Source organism: Peromyscus eremicus, chromosome 14 (assembly GCF_949786415.1).
Source record: "Peromyscus eremicus chromosome 14, PerEre_H2_v1, whole genome shotgun sequence".
Taxonomy (NCBI): Eukaryota; Metazoa; Chordata; class Mammalia; order Rodentia; family Cricetidae; genus Peromyscus; species Peromyscus eremicus.
Window position 1 is genome coordinate 27,675,289 of NC_081430.1, and position 24,881 is coordinate 27,700,169.

The 24,881-nt window shown below is 42.2% G+C and overlaps 1 protein-coding gene across 1 annotated transcript; it reads left to right on the forward strand.

Moving 5' to 3' along the window:
• The first annotated feature begins 9,922 nt into the window (after positions 1–9,922).
• Positions 9,923–11,098, forward strand: Sstr1 (somatostatin receptor 1). The gene has a single exon (XM_059279998.1). It carries the CDS (start codon positions 9,923–9,925, stop codon positions 11,096–11,098), a length of 1,176 nt encoding a protein of 391 aa, XP_059135981.1.
• Positions 11,099–24,881: the final 13,783 nt, after the last annotated feature.

Consider the following 24,881-nt stretch of genomic DNA (forward strand, 5'->3'; position numbering starts at 1 on the left):
CCTCTTCCCAGATAACTCTAACTTGTTGACAAAAAAGTTGACAAAAGTCTAGCCAGGAGAGAAGCTAAAACTGTTCACACAGACCATAGCTTCTTTTTCTCATATGCTTAACAGTATCATTTTCAGACATTATTTTAAAATTTCTTACTAAATTGAACTGATTTCTCATTCAACTGAAGTCTTTGTCTCTGTCCAGTAGGGAAGAAGGCAGAGGTTAATTTTTCATTTCTTTGTACTTTTTTAAAAAATCACATCTTCTTCACTACGTTAACTGTCTTCAGCTCCTGCAGAGGCGTGAGAAGAACATTGGTGGATGGGACAATTCCTCTTTGAGCCAAGCAGTCATTATCCTGTCTGCATTGGCACCCTCTGGGTTTGACATGTTCTCTCCTCAATTGTGCTATGAGTTGGGAAACATTTTGCTCTCCATCCCTTTCCCAAAGTCCCCTTCCATCAGCCTCTATACCCACTCAACTCCTGCTGTGATTCACAAACTTCCTGCCTGTCCAAGTCACTTCCTGATGCCACCTGTCTGCCTGGAATACTGGAGTTTCATTTTCCTCTACCTAAGGTGAGGGAGGAGAACACGGCCTCTGCCTGCTCTCTGTGGGGATCAAGTCCATCACTCTAATAATGAGCTTCTTCCTTATCTTTAAATTATCTAGGTGAGAGTGAGACAGCATTTCCCGGGTCTTCTCCCATCTCAGGAGGCACTGTCATGCTCTGGGGGTGATTTTCTGAAAACCCCCGTACTTCATTGGTGGTATAAGCAATGACGTCTATTTTCCTTCCTAGGAGAAAAAACAGTGCTTTCAAACTATCTCTAACAAACAGCTTGTCTTTTAATCTTCCTTTCTACTCTTACAAGTGAGTGAAGGTTGGAGAGAATAACAACTATGGGAGGTGAATATATTTTCCATAATGATCATCTTGAAGGCTTCACTGGAAACTAAGGCAGATTGTGTCTTTGTAACTTTCACACAGTTAGGCTGAACTGGTGAGCATGGTGGTTAGACAAAATTCCTTATGATGTGGGTAGACTAAATTGACTTTGGTTTGGTTCTAATAAGGGTGATTAACACTAGTTACTTAAGCTGAAGATGTGGCATGTCCAAACACCCCAGAATAGAATGTAGTTCACTGTATTGAATTATAGAACTGGCTGCATAAGAAGGAGGGAAATTAAAGGATAAGTCACTTTTCTACAGTAATTGCTCAATAATTTTTAAAAAGATTGCTCAAGAATTAAAAATATCAAATGCCAGATTTCCTGTTATTAAATTTTTGAGCCATAGGGGAAAATCGACTTCTTAAATTTTTTTGGTAGCTCAATAATAATGTTACACTGCAATCTATACTTTATAGACATTAGTTTGTGATATCTAAATGCTTTTATGATACCCAGTATGTATCAATATTCTAAACATGCCATATGTTTATTCTGCTTAAGTACTCTACCAAGCAGTTGCACAACTATCTCCAGTTTATGAATGAAGAAGCTGGAGCACAAAGAGATCAACCATCTGCACAGGATGAATAGATAAGACATGTAGCCCAGTACTGCAACACAATGATTGCTTTCTTAAATCCCTTCATGTGATTCACATCGCCACAGCTATCTTGTGAGGTGGGAGCTACAGACTGACAAGGAGTCAGTTGGCCATTGAGCTGAGTGAACCCTTCAGTCCTTGCTTCTGTTCTATCTACCACTTTCAGCTCTGTACATTTTGTTGGTTAATCAATTTGCATCGTAATATGTTAATTTTTAGTATTAGAATAACACTAATAATTATTAGTGTTATTTTTACTGACAGTCAAAATAATTAAGGAGGAAATTAATGAGCAAATCCTTTGTTAAATAGGGCAGACACTTATGGCCCAGAGTTGCTTTTTTTTAACTATTTTTTTAAAATCTTTCATTACCTTTACCTTAAAAGACAATACATAGTCATATCTGAACAAATAGAAAATCTCTACAGAAAGGAAAAGAAAACACTCATGATCCAACCACCTGATGAAAACCACTATGGATATCTTTGTCATTTGTCACTGTCCTTCCAGGCCTCTACATACTTGGGTGGGGGCTGTTTGCACCCATTGTTATGTGTCTATTACTCCTATCTGAGTGAAGTACAATATCCTGTTTTGGAATAAGAAGCATCAAGATGATCAGGAAAAGCCACAGTGACCGATGTGGCTTCCTCTCTCCAGCTCCTCACTGGCCTGGGTAAGCATCAATGATTAAAGTTCTTTTGTTTGCTTTGCCTGTTTGATTATCCTTCAAGTTATAAAATCAAGTTTATAATCTGTTAAATAAAACATATATGTCAATCATATTCATTAAGACCTAGGAGGACAAAGTCCAAAGTAGCCTCTTCAGGATCTGTACCCTGAGACCTGACCCACCTGTAACTTATTGACTTGGATTTCCACCCTAGACTCTATCCCCTACAGTAAGCAATACCATGTACACTAGCGTAGATATCTTGGCCTCATGGTCACACGCACACCTCCTCTGCATCATCCTTTCCTGAACAGTTACCACTTGATTTAGGCATAGAAGTTCTGGACCTACCATGTGGCCAGCCCACTCTGTCCTTGGAAAAGAGCTTGAGCTCTCCAGGTAAGGAATACTGGGATCATTAAGGATGCCATTTTGAATCTAGTTCAGATGGGGGCTTCCAGGTTCCGATTGGAAATTTGTAGTTGTACCTGGGAACTTCTGTTGTTCTGAGCAGATAGATCACCAGCTTCATGAGCTCTCTGTAGGAGACAACAATTAAAAGGAACCAACCACAATTTGTACCCAGAATGTTTAAAAGTATGTATTATTATTTCATTGTATGAGAGTTTTCTTCCTGTATGTCTGCGTACCATCTGTATGCCTGGTGCCCATGAGGCTAGAAGAGGGCAGATCTCCTGGAGTTCCTGATGGTTGTGAGCACAATGTGGGTGCTGAGAATCAAACCCTAGCCCTCTACAAGAGCAACAGATACTCCTCACTGCTAAGCTACCTCTGCAGACTCCCAGATGTGTTCTAACTTCTGGTTGTAGTGAGACAGAATAAACACAAGAGGGGCAATGGGGCGTCACCTCAGTGTGCCTGAACCTACATGTTCCCATTGCTCTCTGTTGCTGTGACACACACTGACCAAAAACAGCTTGGGGAGGAAGGAAGTCATGTGGCTTAGAGGTTAGACTCTACAATTCAGGGAAACCAAGGCAGGAATTTGAAGCAGGAACTGAAACAGAGACCGCTGAGGGGTGCTGCTTACTGACTGTTAGGGTGACATTCAGCTCCCTTTCTCATACAGCCCAGGTCCACCTGCCTAAGGTCCAAAGTGGAGTGGGCCCTTCTACATCAATTAGCAATCAAGAAAATACCCCCACAGACATCCCCACAGGTCAATATGATGCGGGCAATTCCTTAACAGAGGGTCTTTCTTTCCAGGTGTGACAACTTGACAAAAACCACACTACACCTGCAGGTATCTACACGGTAGCTACACACATGCTGTACTTCCGGCTGGAGCAACCCCCACCCCCAAATGTGTGTTCCTTTATCTTCACATCTTTGAGGGGCAGTTGAGCATCACCTTTTTTTCCTTTTGGTCTAACCCTGTCAAATATGCCCACACCTACACCACTCTACAGCACTCATATCTTTTTCCTTCTTAGATATATTACTAAACGCAGCTACAATACCTGTTTTTCTACCTGTTTCCTCTTCCTTCTTCATGAGAATAAGAATTTGGTTAACCTTTTTGCCACTCAAAAAGTAACTTAAAACAGTGCCTGTCACCTAGTGGGCATTCAATGAATTTTTTTTATTACGTTAATGAATTAATTGCCAAGTTATATTTACAACTGCATTATTCATACATAATGGAATTTAGAAATTAATTTCTAGTTACTTCTAATAAAGAAATAAGCTGGGATCTCCCACTCACCTAAGCTCTCTTTCCCTTGACCCTCGCCCTTCACTACCCCCACTCATGTCCAGGCTGTTCATGTAGATCTCATTCCATTTCTCTGTCATTGTGTCTTTCTTGGGGTCCTGTTTTCCAGGTAGCCTGCCTGGTGATGTAAGTAGCAGTCCAGTCATCCTTGTTCCACATCTAGTATCCTGTTATGAGTGAGTACATACCATGTTTGTCTATGAACATACCCCCATGCAACTATGAAGTTAAGTCTATTCTGCTCTAGTGTCAATTTTGTGCCCATAATAATATCAAAACATAAAAGTAAGTTAATATAAGAAACAAGGTCCTAGACCAAGGGCAGAAGCCATGAAAACTTGACTGATCTAGACAGTACACAAAAGCTGTTTCCCTAACTAGTCAGGTGACTCCACTGGGCTTTCATGTTTTCTGACCTCCCTCTGGATAAGGGCAAAACCAGACTGTCGCGGGAGCTGCTTCCGCCTGTCTTCCTATGGGAAGGAGGGCAGAGGCCCCTCAGTGCTTTAGGACACCTGAATGTAACAGTGATTTGGCTGGCATAACCTGGCCCAGACTCCCGTTTTAACATGTTTAAGATGGGCGCAAAGTGGCAGTACCAAAAGAGTACTGCCGATTTAAGCTTCCTTCTGCAAAACTGTCTTCTCTTCCACACTCAGCCCTTTGCCTGGCTTTGTGTTCTCTTATATGGCTGGTGAATCTGATTGACACCTGTGGCCTGCTCTGAAAGAACAGCCATTTCTTAAGGAATGGGCAAGTTGCTGTAAGTATTTAAGTGCTCTGAGCAGAATCAAACATCATTTGAGGTACCAAAAGAAATAAAAATGTGGCTTTGTTACTTTGAAAGCATTTTTTCTTTTGTGATTGCCACTGGGTGGTGGGGGGAGACAAATAATAGTAAAAGAAAGGTTTGAATAAAATTGTTGAAACTAATGCTACCCATCTTAAAGTCCTTAAATAACAAAAGCTTTATTACAGAAAAAAAATATATTCTTGCTAAGAACTATTCAAAGTAATACAGGTGGCATGTGGCCATTTCTATTCCATTATTTATCCATTAATAATAATGAATACTTTTGTATATGTGTTGAATGTGTGTGTTCTTAGAAGCATTATTTAGCAGCAGAGAATCCATAGGGAAGAATGAGCTGTTACACCGTACGTGTCTTTTCTGAAAGCACAAAAGAGACTCTACCACGCTGTTTCACAGAAGAGGCAATAGGAAAATCAGCAGGCCAGTGGGTTTGCTAAGATTGGTGATGAACTTCACCACAGGCTGCCTGGGCTGCTGTGAAGTGATTGGGCATCCCTGGGAGATGGAGTCTAAGGTTGCTGTTTAGCCAGATAGCCACTTTGTGCCCTAGTAACTTTCTTATTAGACTGTCATCTCATTAACTGCTTCATGCCAGATGGTCCCCAAGTGCCACATACTCTACTTTGGGCCATATTGCTGAGTGATGCTCACCCCTTATACTCGGCTTGCTCCCATCTGCCCAGACAGGTGTTTTCAAACATGACTGAAGCTGTTGAGTACAGAGTATGTTCCAGGAAGTGCCTTTGCCCCTGAAATGCATTAGAACATAGGTTCCAACTGGAAAAACCACTTTGGCAGGTTATTTTTTTTTTTGACAGACAAAGAATTTGAGCTTGTGATAATTACTATTTCACCAAACCAACTGAGATTCGGGACTACAATTAAAAAGAAATGATCTTCCATGTATAATGGCTTTCACACTGCATGATACTATTAAATAACCATCATTAGCTACTAAAGCATGTACTACTGCTTTCCCAGATCCCTTTCCCTGCCAAGAAATTTAAGACCAAGAATGATCAATGAATGGTCAGCACTGTAATTGTTGATACAGGACATGCAAATCGAAAATTTTCAGAATGATTTAGATGTATGAGGAATTGTTAATTATGATGATATCACCCAGACATCCAAGTTCTTCTAAAGACCCATATTTACATCTTTATATCTACAATTCATGGGCTAGTACAGAAAAAGGAAGTATCTTTAAAATAAAGAACAAGGAGATTTAGGGTAGTTTCTCGAGTATTTTGCTAGGTTCTGGGAACAGAAACCTCAATAAAACATTTTTTCTTCTCAAAAAACTTCTACATCAGGGTATAGACAAATAGATATGAACCAACAGTATGGTGTGATGAGTTTAATAAACAAATGTACACCAGGTTCAAGACTGCACAGGGGAGTTTAGTTTTATAATGATGGAAGGAAGAGTCTGCTTGAGGACCTACAATTCTTATGTGGGCCTTTTCATTCTTGTCTTTTTAGGAAAAACAATAAAACAAACAAACAAAAAAAACAACAAAAAAAAAAAACATTTTTCCTCTCTAGAGATGTTTGTAGCTTGGAAGAGGCACAGGAAAAGATGGTCACCAAAGACATGAGAGCTTGAGGATGGGCAGCTTTTCAAGGCCTTAGAGATATCAGTTCAAACATTAGACAGGGCTCCTGGGTCCCAACTTCACAATATATTGCTTAGCTAGAAGTGCCTTTTGCTTTATCTGCTCCTGGGGCAGAGAGTCACAGACACAATGATGAGACATACTTGACTGAAGAGGTTTAATAAAAGAAGCATGACGTATATCCATCTCAAATGCTTTTTAATGAAATAAAATTCACATAAAATCCATAATTTTAGCCATTTAAGTGTGTCATTCAAGGGGGTTTGGTATAGGCACACTGTTCTGAAACTACTACCATTGTTAAATTCTAAAATACTTTCCTTGCCCCAAAAGAAACTTTATACCTGAGCCAGTTACTTCTTCCTCCAGCCCTTGACAATCATTAATCTACTTCCTGTCTCTGTAGTCTAGACTAGTTTGTATGAACTGAAAGAAGTAATTATTGCCTTTTGAGACTGGTTTCTTTTATTATTAAAATGTCTTTGAACTTCATCCGTACAGTATCTAATCAGCACTTTATTCCTTTTAAAGGAAGAGTAATATTTTACCGATTAATATACCATATTTTTGTTCACACATACATCAGTTGGTGATATTTGGGTTGTTTCTTTTCTTTATTTATCTTTTTTTGTTATTGCTCCAATACTTGGTTTCAATTTTGAGGGACAAAGGACAGAGACTGAAATGCTGGTTCATAATGTTTTTGAAAGATTATTAAACTTGTTTGCAAAGATGTGCCTCATGATTTTATTTCTACGAGCATGTATGAGTGATCAAATTTTTCCATCTCTTTGTTCACATTTTTTTCTTTTAAAAATTATAGCCAACCTATTGTCAAAATCCTTTATGAATATGTAGTACATCATCAAAAACCCTCTACGACCAGAAAGAGATATACTTGTCCAGTTTTCTTCATTTGTATGTGAAGCCATAACTTAATTGAATGAAGCTCCTTTTTCTATGATGAGTTGCAAAGTGAATTTAATGAAATTCTGACGACAAAACTGCCTTTCATAAACTCCCACCCCTGCCCCAGTCACTATGATCAAAGCCAATGCCTCTAAATGGTGACCTTTGAAAAAGCATCCCAGAAATACAGCCGGGTACTTTGGTCAGTGGCTGGCAAAGGCATCGAAACTATGTCCGGGGTTGGCAAGGAAAATACTCCTCTAGGACAAATCTCAGTTTTGTTTTTTAAACCCAATGGACGTCACCCGCCCCATACGTGTTGTTTTGTATGTTCTGTTTTAGAAACATAACTCACTTCCGAGTCACATTCCACTTCAGGCAAGGTGGTTTGTTTAGGTAAAGCAATGTCTTAAACAGCCCCAATCCTCCCAAATTTCGAATTCCACTCCAACATATTTCTCATGAATAATTCAGCGTCTGTCGCACACACTCCTAGGGAGTCTGTGGTCATTGATTTTAATCTGACTGCCATCCTGGACACAACACGTGATTCTTTCCCTTCCGGCGCACTTAGTTTTGGAAACCGAAGCACCTATGTAAAAGTGATTGCTGGGAACAAGCAACTGGACATGGAGTATAAATGTTTTACTTTTAATGCGGTGTCCAGTTTTGCATTCTAGATTGTCTGGTAGAAACAGCTTCCGTGAGTTTAATTTCAAATTTTCCACCTCTTGAAGTAGATGTGAGAGGTGGTGAGGGAGAAGAAGATGACTATGGAGCAAAAATTGCAGGCAGCAAAGCTCAGAGTGAGCCTTGGGCTAAGGCAGGCCAGTATTTCCGGGAGTGAGGGGGTGGGGCGGGGGAGGGGGAGAAGCTTGGCTCGCTTCAGGCAAAGACTTGCAGGGATTTTGTGGAATACAGCAGCATCCACGAAAAAGGAGGAGACTGAATTTTTGACAGGGAGAGACTGCAAGGCCAAAGAGACACTAGGCTCAGAATTCTGGGAAATCTCAGGGTCCCTAAAAAAATAAAAATAAAAAAATCACCATCCATTCTTTCCCAAGCAGAAGCCTACAGTTCCTAGAAGAAGTCAGTGAGCTTTGGTCCTGCCCGCAGGCCTTGATATCCACGTCGTAATGGTTTTGGCACTTGGACCAGAGAGGGGTCATACCTCAAGGCCCTTGTATCTCTTAGTATTCTACGGGGGGAAAGTCTAAATGCCTCGCCACTGATCCCGGGCTTGATGACAGTTCGATCATCTGCGCAGCCAGTCAGGGCAGATTTAAAGCTGGCATGCCTGCCTATTCAGGTCTTGGCGCTCTCCACCTCCACCCTCCGCCCGGCCAACTCTCCAGGGTACAAAGTACAGCAGGGACGCGCGCGCTCGCGCGGGCGCAGCAGCTACAAGCCGCGCAGCCTAATCTTTCCCTTGTGAACACCTACATGGATTTCCAATACCGAGTCTGGCAGGTTCCGGAGGGAGTGCCAGCCTCCTCTTGAGCTCTCTGCCCCTCGTCCTGGTTTCTGCAGTCGATATTCCTGGGGGAGATGAAAGGGGGGGGGGGGACTCTAGGCACTAGAAGCTTCGTTAGAGATTCAATGGTTCACTCACTTTCCCTTAACACTCCCTGCTGCAAAGCAGAGGGCGATGGATGTGTTAAATCAGCATCCCCTAGCACATCATTGTGGTCCTTCGTGTTCATAATGCCATTGGCTTAGGTCTGGTTTCCACCACTCAGTGTTTGCGTGGGCACTTGTGCAGTGGCCAGCCCCAAAGGGAGTTGGACCTCGCAAAGAACGTCAGCGCACCGCCAGACCTCACAAGCACTTTGCAAGGGCCATCTGGAGACATCGACTTTTGGGATCCGAAGGCCTGAAATCTTCAGCTTCAGCTTTGAAGGACTGGCCAAGCCGGAAAGGAGGTGGGTGTTTAGGGTCCCGGAGAGCAGCTAGGGAAACGTGGGGTCCCTCCCATCACCAGAAGAGAGCAGCAACTGAGAGAAAAGAAGATGAACTCCAGACATATATGTCTGGGGTTTTGCTTTAGTTTTTACTATGGGGTGGAATGGGACAGAATCTACATTCTTGGCTGGTATCTACCCTTTGGAAAGGTAGAGAAACTCCTCAGGTCCGTCTTAGGAGTGCCTGAAGATGCTGTGAGAGAAATCTGAAGCAATCTTTGAGTTGAGCCTAGAGGGGACTGGAAATGGGGGTGGGGAGGGCAGCTGGGAGGGAGGAAATAAACCACCTATGTGCCCCCCCCCCTTTCGTAGCTGCTGACGCGATGGTGCTGCTTATTAATCATTCACCAGTCCAGAGCCACTCCACTTAATGGCTGTACCGCGCGCGGCGGCTCTAGCCTCTTGGCTTCTCCTCTCCACGCTCGGGAGTGCCCGGGACCCACAGAGCTGCTGCAAGAGACAGCGCGCAAGCAGCCGCTGGGCGATGCGCCCCGCCGGCCTCGGTAGGAGCCGCGCTCGCCGCAGCTGCTGCGCTCTGCCAGGCGGCGCCAGGAGGCGGTGAGCTGCGAGCTGGGAGCCCTGAGCTCGGGGAGGGCGCAGGCAGCAAGGGCGCAAGGTGAGCGCCCTAGCCCGCAGCCGCACCGGCCCCTTTCAGCCGGGATGTTCCCCAATGGCACCGCCTCCTCTCCTTCCTCTTCTCCTAGCCCCAGTCCAGGCAGCTGCGGGGAAGGCGCCTGCAGCAGGGGCCCCGGGGCCGGCGCTGCGGACGGCATGGAGGAACCGGGACGAAACGCTTCCCAGAACGGGACCTTAAGCGAGGGCCAGGGTAGCGCCATTCTCATCTCTTTCATCTACTCCGTGGTATGCTTGGTGGGACTGTGTGGGAACTCCATGGTCATCTACGTGATCCTGCGTTATGCCAAAATGAAGACCGCCACCAACATCTACATTCTAAACCTGGCCATTGCTGATGAGCTGCTCATGCTCAGCGTGCCCTTTCTGGTCACTTCCACGCTGTTGCGCCACTGGCCCTTTGGCGCGCTACTTTGCCGCCTTGTGCTCAGCGTGGACGCGGTCAACATGTTCACCAGCATTTACTGTCTGACTGTGCTTAGTGTGGATCGCTATGTCGCTGTGGTGCACCCGATCAAGGCAGCGCGCTACCGTCGGCCCACTGTAGCCAAGGTGGTGAACCTGGGCGTGTGGGTGCTGTCTCTCCTGGTTATCTTGCCCATCGTGGTCTTCTCACGCACAGCCGCCAACAGCGATGGCACCGTGGCCTGCAACATGCTCATGCCCGAGCCCGCCCAGCGCTGGCTGGTGGGCTTCGTCTTATACACATTTCTCATGGGCTTCCTGCTGCCTGTCGGGGCCATCTGCCTGTGTTACGTGCTCATCATTGCCAAGATGCGCATGGTGGCCCTCAAGGCCGGCTGGCAGCAGCGCAAGCGCTCAGAGCGCAAGATCACTTTAATGGTGATGATGGTGGTGATGGTGTTTGTCATCTGCTGGATGCCTTTCTACGTGGTACAGCTGGTCAATGTGTTCGCTGAGCAAGACGACGCCACCGTGAGCCAGTTGTCTGTCATCCTCGGCTACGCCAACAGCTGTGCCAACCCCATCCTCTACGGCTTCCTGTCGGACAACTTCAAGCGCTCTTTCCAGCGCATCCTGTGCCTCAGCTGGATGGACAATGCGGCGGAAGAACCAGTCGACTACTACGCCACCGCCTTGAAGAGTCGCGCTTACAGTGTGGAGGACTTCCAGCCTGAGAACCTGGAATCTGGAGGCGTTTTCCGTAACGGCACCTGCGCTTCCAGGATCAGCACGCTTTGAGGCCGGGCACTGCCGGGAGGGGGAGAGTGGCCGGAAAGAGGGAGGGGGGAGCAGGCGTGAGCGAGTGATAACAAGACACCAAGTGCTGTAGTAGAGCGCCTGGTTAGCCGGACCTAGGAAAGCCATGTGACCAAGGTAAAATGGAGAGATTTGTGGGTCAACTGGGAAGACTTTCGGGCCATCTTCTTAGTCCTTCCTTTTTCCCCACACAGCGCTTGCTACTTTGAACAACTCTATTCGCCAAGCCCAGTAACTTCGATGCTCCCTCCCAGTTCTGCTAGTTCAAACCACAAACTTTTAACATCGTCCACTCAGTTTGACCCTTACCCTCTCAAGTTGCTATTTCTGTTTCTTTAAGCTGAGCCACGGTTACCGCCATGTGTTTCCTTGGGGCTGAGTCCCCAGCTTGCGCTCAACCCTGTGCAGGTCAGCGGGGGCCGGACTCTGCTCAGAGCGGGTATCAGACTCTCCCCAATCACCACTCTCCCTTTGCACAGCCTTACTGATAAGGAAGCCCAGCTTGAGGATGACCAGGCAACTTTTCAAAGAAGACTCACCTTTCCCTGGGCCCTTCCTCCCTCCTCTCCACCCCACCTAGAGCAGAGCTAGGTGCTTAAGAAAAAGATCGTGCACCCAGAACCCCAGACTCGGTATATAGCTCCACCCACGTCCTCCTTTGGAGGACAAAAAGGGGGGGGGGGCTGAGAGCAAGCAGAAGGACAAGTTTGTAATATTCCTGGGTTGTGGATATGGGTACCATAGGAAACCCGCCGCCCCCCTCCCGCCACCCCCCCCCCCCTTAGAGCTCAGAACTTGAGCACTGGGTTCCAAAGTCCCCGTGAGGGGCGCTTCCAGCTGGTGAATGACGTAGGCACCCTGGAGGGTGCACTTGAATCACAGGGCAGCTCTTCTTGGTTTCCTCCCTAGAATAACAAAAGATTCTTTCTGCTGTAGCGTAAGTTGTAGGTCCTGCTCCGGCTCCTCCTGTGACAACTGCCTTTGCCTGAGCTGGGTCGGTTGCTGCAGCCTGTGTGGTCCCTGAGCGGTCCTGCCTTTCAAGCGGTGCCTAATGAGTTATGTCTTGTTTAACATATTTATTTATTTATTTGTGGTGTTGGAAGTCCTGTGTGTGTGCTTTCTTTTTCTCTATTCGCCTAACAAGGCTGTTCTTGGGAATTCTGGGGGTTTGAGGGTGTGAAACCACCACCGAGCAGGAGTGGAGAAAAGCTCCCTCCTCACCCTAAGGACCCCTCAAAAGTTTCCCTCTCTTGGATTCTCTTAGCCTTTTCTCAATCCTTCCTATTTTTGCTTGTGTCCAGTGAAGTTTGAAGTTTTTATACTTTTTTATTGTAGCATTTGTCTTATTAAAATAAATGAATGATAATTTGGGTTAACATCTGTTGGTACAGAGTGAAAGACTTGTTTTCCAGGTGTTCCAGGTAACACAGGGGAAGTGACACTGTCTTGATGTGTGTATGTATGTATATGTGCTGCTATGCACAAATCATATGTATATACATATATAAAGATAGATTTGTCTATCTTGACCGACTGTCTCAAGTCCATGAAGCAATTAAAAGGACAGCCACCAAGTGACAAGTGTGACTCCAGCTGGGACCTTTTCAGTTTCAGGTTCAAGTAGCACTCAAACTTGGAACTGAGAAATGTCAGAGACTTGAATCACTGCAGAAGATATTGCTTCCTTTTTCGAGGTCCCAGCAGAGGTGATTCTTACATACACCCAGTTAACATAGTCACTTCTGTTGAGGAATGGAGTGAAACAACAGTTGTGTCTGCATTTACTAACTTCATCGGAAATCTGAGCAAAGACAAAAGCAAAATCAAAGCAAAAATGATTGCATTTCACTCATTAGTGTTTCCTGTATTCTTTGGTTTCCTGGTCTGTACATAGGAGGCACTGAAAGCCTGTCATGACTGGTTGTTTAAGTAAGCCAGTGTGTATCAGTGGTCTTGGAATACTGAACCTGGGATTCTCAGATTCCCACTGACATGACATACAACGATTGAATGCACTATTGAAAAAGACGTTTTGTTCACATTTGCTTCGAGAATATCATGCATTTCTAAAAGCAGTAACCAAGAGTTAAACTGTCTCTTAGGTTTAAACAAATGAACAAATATGCTTTTCATCTTAAGCCAGAAAGTTTAGATCTTTTCCTAAGAACGGTATATATATATATATAATTACTCTTCTGTTAAAATAAAATTTTTTAAGCGTTAACAACAGTGAACTTTACAAACTGAAATCTCCATCGTTATCGTCTCAGCAGGATAGAACTGTAGTGCTCTTAACCTGTCACCACTGTAACAGTAACCGAATAAACAGATGTATTATGCTGTCGCAAGTAGTGTGCTTCCATTTGAACCTTACTGTTTCCAGGGGTTATTTGAACACCCAAGTCTGATTGACACACTTAGCTTTCAGGAAAATTTCAGATTAACTTTGAAAATTTCCAAGATTGCATTTATCCTTTGAATTATTTTCTTTAAAATGGGGATCTTGGTATGGTTGTTGTTGTTGTTGTGGTGGTGGTGGTGGTGGTGGTGGTGGTGGTGGTGTTTTTTTTTTTTTGTGTGTGTGTGTGTGTGTCTGTGTGTACTAGACAGGGAGGGGAGGTGTATAAGGAGGAGACTGAGGAGGAGGAGGGGGGAGGAAGGGCAAAAGAAGGAAGCAATAATACCTGTCAAGTGAGTGTGAACAGGAAACAATGATCTGGGTTACACTCTGCTGTCACCACACTCATGGACAATGTCCCTGGTTTTCACAGATTAAATTACTCCCGCCCTCATTTGGGACCTCACGTTTTGTTGTCAAGTAAATAATTGCTGCTTAACGTCAGGGAATGATAATGGGGGAGAGGGGAAGAAATATCTCTTAAAAGTATTGGAAAGGTGGTATAGAAAAGACATAGAAAAGCCAGGTTTTAAGGAGGACCTATTGTATGCCTTGCTCAGTTTGGGCCATTTCTCTGCTGGAGGCTGTAACAAGGCTTGGTGGGAATTTTTTTTTTTAAAAAAAAAAAAGAAAGAAAGAAAAAAGAAAAACAAAACAGGTTCTATGTTTTCCAGCAGCTTTGTTTCCACAGCAAAATGATTGAAAGTAGTATTCTTCAAACATTTGAGAGCAGTAATTCAGTATGATAGTGGTTCAAATGCCCTGTAACTCCAGCTTCATGTAGTTATATACATTATCACAAAATGACTAAGGATAGCGATATTACAGATTTTGATTATTTTTCAAAGTCATAGCAAGGTAGCAAACGTGAAGTTGGGTTTACAACTTAGATTTGGAATATTGTTTTCTCAGTGCTGGGATCTTTGTGCTCAGCCACAGCATACACAATTTCTTGTTTCAGTTTTAACTACTGTAAACATTGTTCCAAACTCCTTCAAACTGGTTAGCTGAGAGAAACGAGCCAATTAAGCTAATAATTTAATTTGCTATTTTTTTAATTGCAGCCTTTTGTTTAAGTTTGTACAGTTTCACACTAGAACCCCCCCCCCCTCTTATTAGTGATAAACTGGCTCTAAAGTCTGCAGGGAGACTTTATACATCCTAGTGGGGAGCATGGCTGGGTGAGTCCTTGGGAAAGTGGCCTTCTGGGCCTTTTACCTTCTGCCTGGGATCCTGTGTTACTGGGGACACTTCCTGGCTGCAGTTAGGTAACACTTGCAGCTCTAGAGCCTGGGATCCTACATCTCATGGGGAGCGGCATCTCCTGTGGGCTGAAGCTCCTCAAGTACCCACGGCCCTCACACTCATCACCTGTCCGGTGGATGCCTCGTCTGTGCTTCAGAGTCTGACACTCTGCCACTGCGGTCCCTGGGTCAGTGGCTATCGGAGACCTAGGGAGCTGGCACGGGGTATCCCTGGCTCACCTTGGTCTGTCCTCGTCATCTCCCTCTGCTGATGGCTGTCCCAGATCTCTTGCATTCATCTTTGCTTTTGTCCACCTTACTACTAAAATATTTCATGCTCTCTGTATCCGGTTTGTACTTAGAGGAAAACCATCAAAGTAGAGTCCTCCATCACAGCCCTGTGTCTCATAGAGCATGAACGTGTTAAACCAGTTCCCACTCCCAACCCAATCATATTCACACTTGATTTCCAAGAATTTTCCAATTCCTAACTACAAATCTGTCTCCTATCTCAGGTGATGAACCTCCCCTCAAAGAGTGATACTGAAAAATCCTCATGTTATGAGACTTCCCCTCAGAGAGAGAGAGAGAGAGAGAGAGAGAGAGAGAGAGAGAGAGAGAGAGAGAGAGAGAGAGAGAGAGAGAGATGACTGGTCATTTATAGAGGAAGTTAAAACATGTAGGTTTAATGTCTGTAAATGATTATCTCACTCTCAAGTGACCTCTAAACTCCCAGAGTGGCATTTCCCAGGCTATCTTCTCACACATCAACCATGTAAAATGACCATATTAAAAAGTTTCGATGCCTAACCTATTTTTATCACAACCCCTGTACCCCATGTTAAACATGCAGTTTACATATGAGGAAAAAGTGGTTCTCTTAGCATAGAGATGCATCATTTTGAATTATAAATATATTTCTACCTTAGGATTATTAAGCAAATAATAAAGACAGTAATGCAATCTTCTAGGAAAAACTCGGTGGTGGTATGGTATGTTTTGCAAATTAGGCCCAGTCCCTTCTTTGCTCCAAGGTAGTGCATCAGAGCTGAGGAACTCCAACAATGCTATAGACAGATGCTCAGAATTTGCTATTATGGTGGTGAGTGCTCACAGCACAGGGCATTGCTAAGCTGGCGTTCTCTTCCAGCACTGTGCACCTGGAGCTAATGACACCCTCTTCCACATACACAGATGGGTACTTTGCTTCTCATCTGACGGATCTCCGTTTGTTGGCTTTAGAAGATGTCAACAGGTTCAACACTGTGACATGGTTTCCCTAGGGGAAAACAGGTTCAGAGATAAAGTCATGAATGATAGTTTATTATTTTATGACCTACCTGGAGACTGCATACAGTAGTAAGCACCTGAGAAAGGACTGTGTTATAGGTGGTTGTATATACTTCAGCTATGATGACAGCTATAAAGAAAAATGAAGATATCTCTACAATAATGACAAGGTGGAGGAGCCCTGTGAACTGAAGCAGGTAGCTCAAACTAATATAGTAAAATCCCTGATGGTCAAACTGCTGCTAGGGTGAGGGAAGCATTGTCTAAAAGGGAGATAGGGTTTTAGGTCAAAATCTTCTGTTAAATGTTCACTTTCATAAGAAACTGAGTGATTGTCAAATGCTATATAAAACTCAGTCCTATCCCAAAGCTGGAAATTTTATATCTATGTAAGAGTGAAACCTCAGGATGTTACCCATATTCTTGCTGAGTAATGATAAACTTAGCACTTTAAAAATAAATCTCTTTAACCCAGATCAATCCAAATCAATTGTGAGCAGACACAGTATAAAAAAGAAATGACAAGTTGGAAGTAGTATCCACCTAGCATATTACCTCTTTAGAACTGTGATCACATGGCTGGAACTATTAGCGAGGAAGACTCAGGTCCTCCCAGCATTAGGAAATTTAAGAGAGACTGTGTATGATACTCCACTTAGAGACCGCAGATTGTGCAGAGGAGGAAGTTGCAGGATAATACATAAACACTGGTCTGACTTTTACAAAAATAATGTATATTCCCAAAGACAATTTCTAATCCACTTAGTTACTTGAGGTGGGGGGCAGGCAGTCCAGGGCATGATAAGTAAACAGAATCCTATTGTAAATTAGATATCATCTGTGACTCACCGGGCTGTTCTGGGAAAGAATGGGTAATAGTTTGAACTGCATTCTTTATGTTTCTATAATCCTTGAACAATCCACTAATCTTTTGAGCTAATATTATTAGCAGTCACAAAGTGTCTATTCAATGTCAATAATAAAAATCAAACATTTCTCTTTACATCTAATGAGCCACTGTTACTACTGAGCCAGGCAGAGGTATGTGTGTCTTTTTTCAACAGAATCTCAAATTGCCTTGCACATAAACTATCATACCTGAAGTTTAAATTTAAATTAAATTATGCGTGTGTGCTTGTGCACCTGCACACCACATGCGCACGCATGCACGCACACACACATTCATTAAAAGAGTAACATCATGAGAAATCATTGGTAAAATAGTATTTCAAAGCTTGTCTTCTGTCTTTCTCCTTCACAGTTGTTCCATTTCTACGTCCTCCCCCTTAGCTCTGTTCTCCCCTTCCCCAGTCCTCCAAAGAAACTCTTCTCAAAAAGCTCTTTCGCCTGGTTCACAGTTTACATAACGGAAAAAGTTTAAGTGTTAGTCTGTCAGAAGCAAGGATTTTCAATAAGCACATTATGTCAAACTGTTAGGCAGCAGTCTCTCTGGAAACCTATCTTCCAATACAACTGAGTCCTCACAAGGACTCATAATCCCCACATGTAAGGATCACTTAAGGACTTTTAAAAAGATAGTTTCTATGCTCCATCATAAAAATGTTGGTGCTTTAGACCCAGGGTGAATCTGGCTATTTTCTAAAAGCACACTACAGTTTGAGAACAAGTGGCTGAGATTCTGAGAGCATGGAGCTTACCATCAGCATGGGAGACTCTGCTTGGTTGTATAATACAGGCAAGCTAATCTGCATGATGCTTATTAGCCTCATCTATAAGGTCAACATGATGACATCCTCTTCTCTAAGGCTGCTGTAAGGAGACAATGCACGTCAAATGACAAATCTGTCAAAGGTCTTTCGGTTGTTAATGAGTGAAAACGCAATTAGCTCACAAGAGTAAACATTCTTGAGAAGATCTGGCCTCAGGGTGACTTGATTCCCAGTACACTAATTTTTTTTTTTGGGACTCCACTTTGATCTCTGACCTGCTATATTGATTCATTTTCAGACTCAGCATTTGTTTGTCCTTTCATATGAGTGAGTAGCATAATCCCCACACACATAGAGATTCAAATGTAATTCTCTCTAGCTGTACTGACTGATTTCATTTTCTGACAGAATCAGCTTCGTAAGCCTCTGACCCTCTATTCATTTTTACTGAATATGCTAAGAATATGAAGTTCTGGCTAACTGCCGTTATTTCCCTGGATTATTTTTCAAGTTTTTTTTTCAAGCAATTCCAAACAATTATGTCTCCTTCAATGACAAAGACAAACTTTGACCACTCTTTGTCATGAAGTAGTGATGTCCCCAAAGTCAGCCTGACTCAGATATGACGCAAACCTACTGGAACATAGCAGCCACTCAGGCTAATACGTATCATCTATATGAGAGGTGAAGACAAGGACTACCCCATTAGTTTGCTTTTCTGCTATAATGTTGTATCATTAGCAGCGAATTCCTGGATCACTGACCTGGGAATCCTGGATCTTCCACCATCTGTGAAACAGCAATTCTCTGGTTGGAAAGGAGGATAAGTCAAATTACAGACTCTCACAGTATCCACCACTGAACTGATTAACAGGACTTGCAGAAAGCAGTGAGTTAGGTCTGGACTATTTAACACACCTATGGAGAGTGTCAATTTCACCAGAAGTGGGAAGGGGGGAGGGTCGGTCCCTAAAGGAAAAGTGAGATACATTTAGCAAAAGTTCAATGAGTGACATATTATGTGATAAAAATTAAAATGGTTAAAATGGTTGTTGTTTGTCAATAATTATTTGTAGTATATAAAAGGAAGTACAGAGTTGAGATGAATTAGATTTTGAAGTGGTTCTCCATAACCCAGTCATATAATCAACTTGGGTCACTTTAAACAAAAATGAACCTTCTTTATGTGAAGCTTATCTGAATATTGAACAAATATATTTATGTAATATATTTTGAATAATAAAATTTAGAATGTTAATTATTTCAGAAACATAAAATGTATCTCAAATAGGCTAGTGAGATGGAATGGCTCAGAGGCAAAGACTCTTACTGTACAATCCTGATGAACTGAATTTTCATTCCTAGAACTCATGTAAAGGTTGAAGGAGAGAACCAATTCCATAAAGTTGTTCAGCCACCTCCATATACATGCCTTGGCATACATCCTGACACACTCACACCATGAACATACACACGCCCTCAACAACAATACATATATTTTAAAAGTGTATTACACTATTTGATCCAGAGATTGAAAATGCCATCTGAACTTAAGAAAATCAATCACACTATAGATGAGTGTCTATGTGTTAAACATAGAATAATTAAACATCTATCTAGATTAGTAGCAATTCATTGCATGCTTATAAGAATGTCATCTTTTAAGTACATTTAAAATAAGACGATAAAGGCATTTTAATGTTACACAGTGTGGTACAAATTGTAAAGCATATCGAAGATGACACTGAGATCAGAAACACATTGAAGAAAAGCAGGAAGTTATATGCAAAGTTTTGGTCAGGTCTGACCCTCAGTAATTAAGGGGAAACTTTACTTAAGTGCATTCTAAATAACAGAAATAATGTAGCCTACTATACTAGAGATAAGTACTAATATTAATGTATTTAAATAATAATATTAGTTATGTTTTGTTGATGTTTCTTCAGTAATATATGTATACATATGCATGATTATCTGTGTTATATATTTGGAGCTTGTGATAGCATTGTGGAGATAACCCAGTCCCATGAATTAGACTGACAGTTTCAGTTCCTTTCAGACTTCATAGCAGTTACACAAAACTGTCCAAAACCAGGTTTAAATACAGCAACAGGAAAGAAAGGGAAGGCCAGAGAATTAATATTTATCAGCATCAACTTTGTAAGTAACACAGTTGCTAGGTGCTTTGTAAACCATCCCATTCAGTTTCCACTAAGATTCCTACAAACTAGGAAATCCTAATTTGTCTTTCAAGAAAGAAGAATGAGGGGAGAGAGAGAGGAAGGAAGAAAGAGAGAAAGAGAGAGGTAGAGAACGAATAACTGGAAAGAACAGCAGCAGCTTGACCAAAGAAGCACAATCTTTCTTTTTCATCACTTACACCTTTAAAGGGTACTCACAGGAAGATTTTTATGTACCACTATTTGAAGATTTACAAAACCAAAACAAACCACCTGACTTTGGTCTCTATCTAGAAGAGAATAATTGGTAAATAATCACAAAACTGTAAAATCTCCAATAGAGATGAATAAGATTGTCTATGAGAAAATCAGTTTCTATTGAGAATACCATTAAGTCCAATGTGTCCTTTTCTAAAGAACTATATAGGTTCCATCCAAAGTACTGTGGGATGGTCTGTATGTCAAATGTGTTGCTGATTGGTCAATAAATAAATCACTGATTGGCCAGTGGCCAGGCAGGAAGTATAGGCAGGACAAGGAGGAGAATAAAGCTGGGAAGTGGAAGGCTGAGTCAGGGAGACACTGCCAGCTGCCACCATGACAAGCTGCATGTGAAGATGCCGGTAAGCCACGAGCCATGTGGCAAGGTATAAATTTATAGAAATGGATTAATTTAAGCTGTAAGAACAGTTAGCAAGAAGCCTGCCACGGCCATACAGTTTGTAAGCAATATGTCTCTGTGTTTACTTGGTTGGGTCTGAGTGGCTGTGGGACTGGCAGGTGAGAGAGATTTGCTCTGACTGTGGGCCAGGCAGGAAAACTCTAGCTGCACCAAAGTGGCAGCATCTTCCAGTATGAGTGATGTCATAGTGCAATGATTGACAGATGGTTTCAGGAATCAGAATGCGTGCTTTAGAATCCTGGACTTGGAAATCACCAGGTAGATTACTGTAGGCAGGTTATTTTTCCATTTACATGTCATAACTTCTAACTGAAAGACATGAGAACAAAAATAAAATTTAATCTCACAACATTAGCAATAGAACACAAGTCCTTTTAGAACTTTTATGTACTCAATAGTACTTTCCATCTCCATTTCCAGAGAGAGTTCATAAACACTGAAATCTAGAAAAATAGTTCACTTTTCACCTAAAACAGTAACTATGTTCTATTGATCAGTAATTAAATGATTAAAACATTAAAATGATTGCCAGATGTTAAAACTGTGGGGGGGCATTTGGAAAACATGAAACTGTAGAGTTAAAATACTATAATCCTATATGAGCACAGTTAAGTCAATCCTATAAACTAGAAAGATGTTAGAATATGAGTAACAGATTAGAACTTTTTCTTCCTGTATTTAAACCAGTAAATTGTTCGGTCCTAACAATAGTGTAGAGTAATTGAAAAGCATTAAACTCAATCTTTTTATCTGGCTCTCTTTCCAATTAAGAGGTCACACCATTTATCAGATGCCAATTAAATAGCACCCACTGAATTATTCAAGCAAATAGAGTCTGCTGAGGGAAAGAGAAGAATCTCAGGAAAAAAATACTCAAAGTTTGAAAACTGATATTGCAAATTAGAAGAAACCGTATCTTCTTGTAAATGTCTCTTGAAAATTATCATATTGAATATGCAAGCAGAAGGAGGAGAATGTAAAATGAAGAGCAAATTTCAAACAGCTGTGGATTCTTTCAAGACGTCGAGTTTGCCAAGTACTTCACTTAAATGAGTGTTGTCTCACCTGCAGCTGCATCGCTCATCTCGTTTGCAACACGAGGGTGTATCTATGAGAATAAAATTGATGACTGCATTGATTCCTCTAAAAGTTTTAATCTTTCTCCTATACCACGATGTTCCTCAAAATGAAAGTGTCTAAAATCATCACAACCAACATCCTGCTCTGCTCCATTCAAAATGAAATTAAACCACTCAGCTCCAAACTGAACACATACCCAAACCTCCCTTTCCTTTTCCCTCAGAAAACCATAGAAGACATCAAGGCAAACCAAGGGCTAGGCTTTTGCCACAATGGGTAGCCACAGGAGGATGAAGGGTCAACCAGGGTTTATGTGGGCAGGACTCAGTTTTCTCCCTAAAGCATAGATTCAAGATGCTGATTTTCCAATTGCTTTCCAATCTGTTTGTAACTTTTCCAAGGGCCATTGCCTCAGTGTCTAGACTGTCATCTAAAGTCTCTGAACAGTAATAGGCTGTATTCAGGAGCAGGAACTGTAAAACAGTGCCCTTTAATAGCTATATGACCCTATTTTAACACCTTATGTTCAGTTTTCTCATCTTTGAACAAGGGAAGCAACTGTGCTTATCCAACAGAGCTGTTCCGATTAAACATGTCAACACTTGCAAAGTTCCAAAGCCATGTTTGGCACATGGTAAATGTTCTAGCTCCTCATCCAGATGTACATACACAAATCGTATGGATTTATTAGTACAAACAAGGCCTTGTAGTCACTGATGTTGGTCTTGGGAACTCTCAAGTGCCTCTATGTCAGATTTGGGCCCTCTGGAGTTTTCCCCCTCCCCACAGTTTATAATCTTACATTGATTTTTCTAAAGTTCAAGTTATCAAGTTATTGTAGAATTAAATTATTGATTTGATAATCCTCAGTGAGTTGATATTTAAAAATATTTCTTTTTTTTTCTTATTTATGTATGGGTGGATGTACATACAAGTGTGTATAGGTGTCCAAAGAGACCAGAAGAGGGCATTCAGGGCTCATGGATCTGGAGTTATGAAAGGTTTTAAGCTGCTGGGTGTCGGTGCTGGGAACTGAACCTGGGTCCTCTAGAAGAGCAAGTGCTCTTAAGCACCGAACCACTAGGCAGTGAGTTGACTTTTAAATATGAGATTGTGAGGTCCCCTTTATTTTAGAGGTCTGTGTGGCCACCAGTCCATGAGAACAAAGGGACAGATGTGATGACAGAGATCTCTTGATGGCCCCGTGAACAGAATGGAGACAGCCCTCCAGGAGATGACTTTGGTGAATCAGCTTAGCTTTACTCCAGAGTACAGAAAATATAGGATTGGGAGCCTATGGACAAACCCTAATTTGCATTAAGTGGCAAGCTCCTATCAAAAGACTTTGTATGTGGCAGTAGGGTCCTATAGCAAAGCTCCTAGTACAAGACTTGGTTACCATATGTGTAGCAGGAGAAAGGCTTCTAGCAGGGGACTGTGCCAAGGATCACCCTAGAGATTAATCAAGCATCCAGGCTTAGAGATAGCTTTCAGATAAGGTCAGTCCTCCAGGCCCAGAGACAATCTCTAGTTAAGGGCAGGTAGAGAGTAGGAAGTCTTGTTGGGCCAGGGGGCCGGGGGTAGGGGGAGTCCTCATGTTGCCAAGCTTTGGTAAAAGCTACAAGGCCATGATAGACTGAAACCTCTGACCAGCAAGCAAGGTTCCCCCAACATGAGATAACCTGATTCATACCACAATTGCTTGGAGAGTCTTTCTAAAAACAGGTTCTTAACACATATTTCGGAAACTCTTGAAAAAGAGGCCCAAGCATCCATATCTCAAAAAGTTTTTGCAAGATTCCGAACTGCACTTCCTCTTCTGAGTGCTTAGTGAATCTTGACCATGGCTGACTTGGGCTTCATAAGGAAAGTTTCCATGCTTTATAAAGGAATTCGGCTGCCTGTTTCATAAAGCATTAGTAGATCCATTTTAATTAGATCTCCCTCGGCCCTGCAGTTTATATCACACAGTCTTTACCAGCGATTCTTCTTTAGGACAGGAATATTGTTTCCAACCCCCTTAGCAGTACAGTTTCCAAACATGGTATTCATCCTGAGCTACTTCCTCTTTCGTATTCTTCCCGCATATACAGCTCTTCAGAGGAATCAGGAAAATGGACAAAACCTTGCAGCTTTCTTTCCAGCACATGCCCTACTTTGCCTTGAAGCATAAGCACAATCTATTACTCCAGACAAAGACAATATAACGTACTTATCCTTAATCATCCTTCTGTTTCCTCCCCCCCCCCAGTAATCTCATGTGATCAGGATCAGCAATTTAAAAGTTAAATTTGCAAAGTGATTTGATATTCTCCAGCAATAAGAGGCTTTGTTTCTTGGCCATATTATTTCATAACTGTTCTGAGACCCGAGACATGCTGTGGTTGTGACCGGTGGGACTCGCGTGGTGGCGATGACAGGGACTGTTATTACCTCCATCATCCTTATTATGACCTCTCGGCTGCACAGCTGCAGCTGAAGCACCTTCAGGAGTGGTTCATTAGCATCCAGATGAAAAACCATAGAGTCTCTCTGGATATTTGAGACTAAGATAAAAAGAATGAATTGGAGGACTAATGACTTGGAAAAAAAATCAAATGGCAGATATTCCTATAAAGGGAGATTGTGGGTCCTGTGTTTAATCTATCAGGAGAATATTTAGCCTAGGTATAAAAGCATATTAGCACAATAGCAAAGATTAGCTCAAATAGCTGTAATGTTTCATTTGTTTCCCATAAGATCCATAAAACTAGAAAAATAAACATGTACCAATAATGTGAGACACCGGACAGCTTGCAAAGAATTCTTTAGGAATAAGAAAACTCCTTTTTATCAAATGTGCTAGAAAATGCTTATGAGCTCTATACCACTACCACCTCTTTCTTTCCCTCCTCCTCATTACTTTATACATAATTTTGTACTGCTCCTTGCTATCATTTTTTAATCACAATTGTTCATTACTTCCAAGTTTTACACCATCCCAGGACTTCATCCAGTCGACTATAAACTCATAATAATATTCTTAACATCGAGGCTCATCTTGGTTCTCTGTACGTGTGTCACCTACTTCCCTCTAGCAACACTTTATTTTATTTTTATTTTATTTTATTATTATTATTATTTTTTTTTTTGGTTTTTCGAGACAGGGTTTCTCTGTGTAGCTTTGCGCCTTTCCTGGAACTCGTTTTGTAGACCAGGCTGGCCTCGAACTCACAGAGATC

Coding starts and splice junctions, on each gene's coding strand:
- Sstr1 (XM_059279998.1), top strand. CDS start 9,923: ATGTTCCCCAATGGCACCGCCTCCTCTCCTTCCTCTTCTCCTAGCCCC.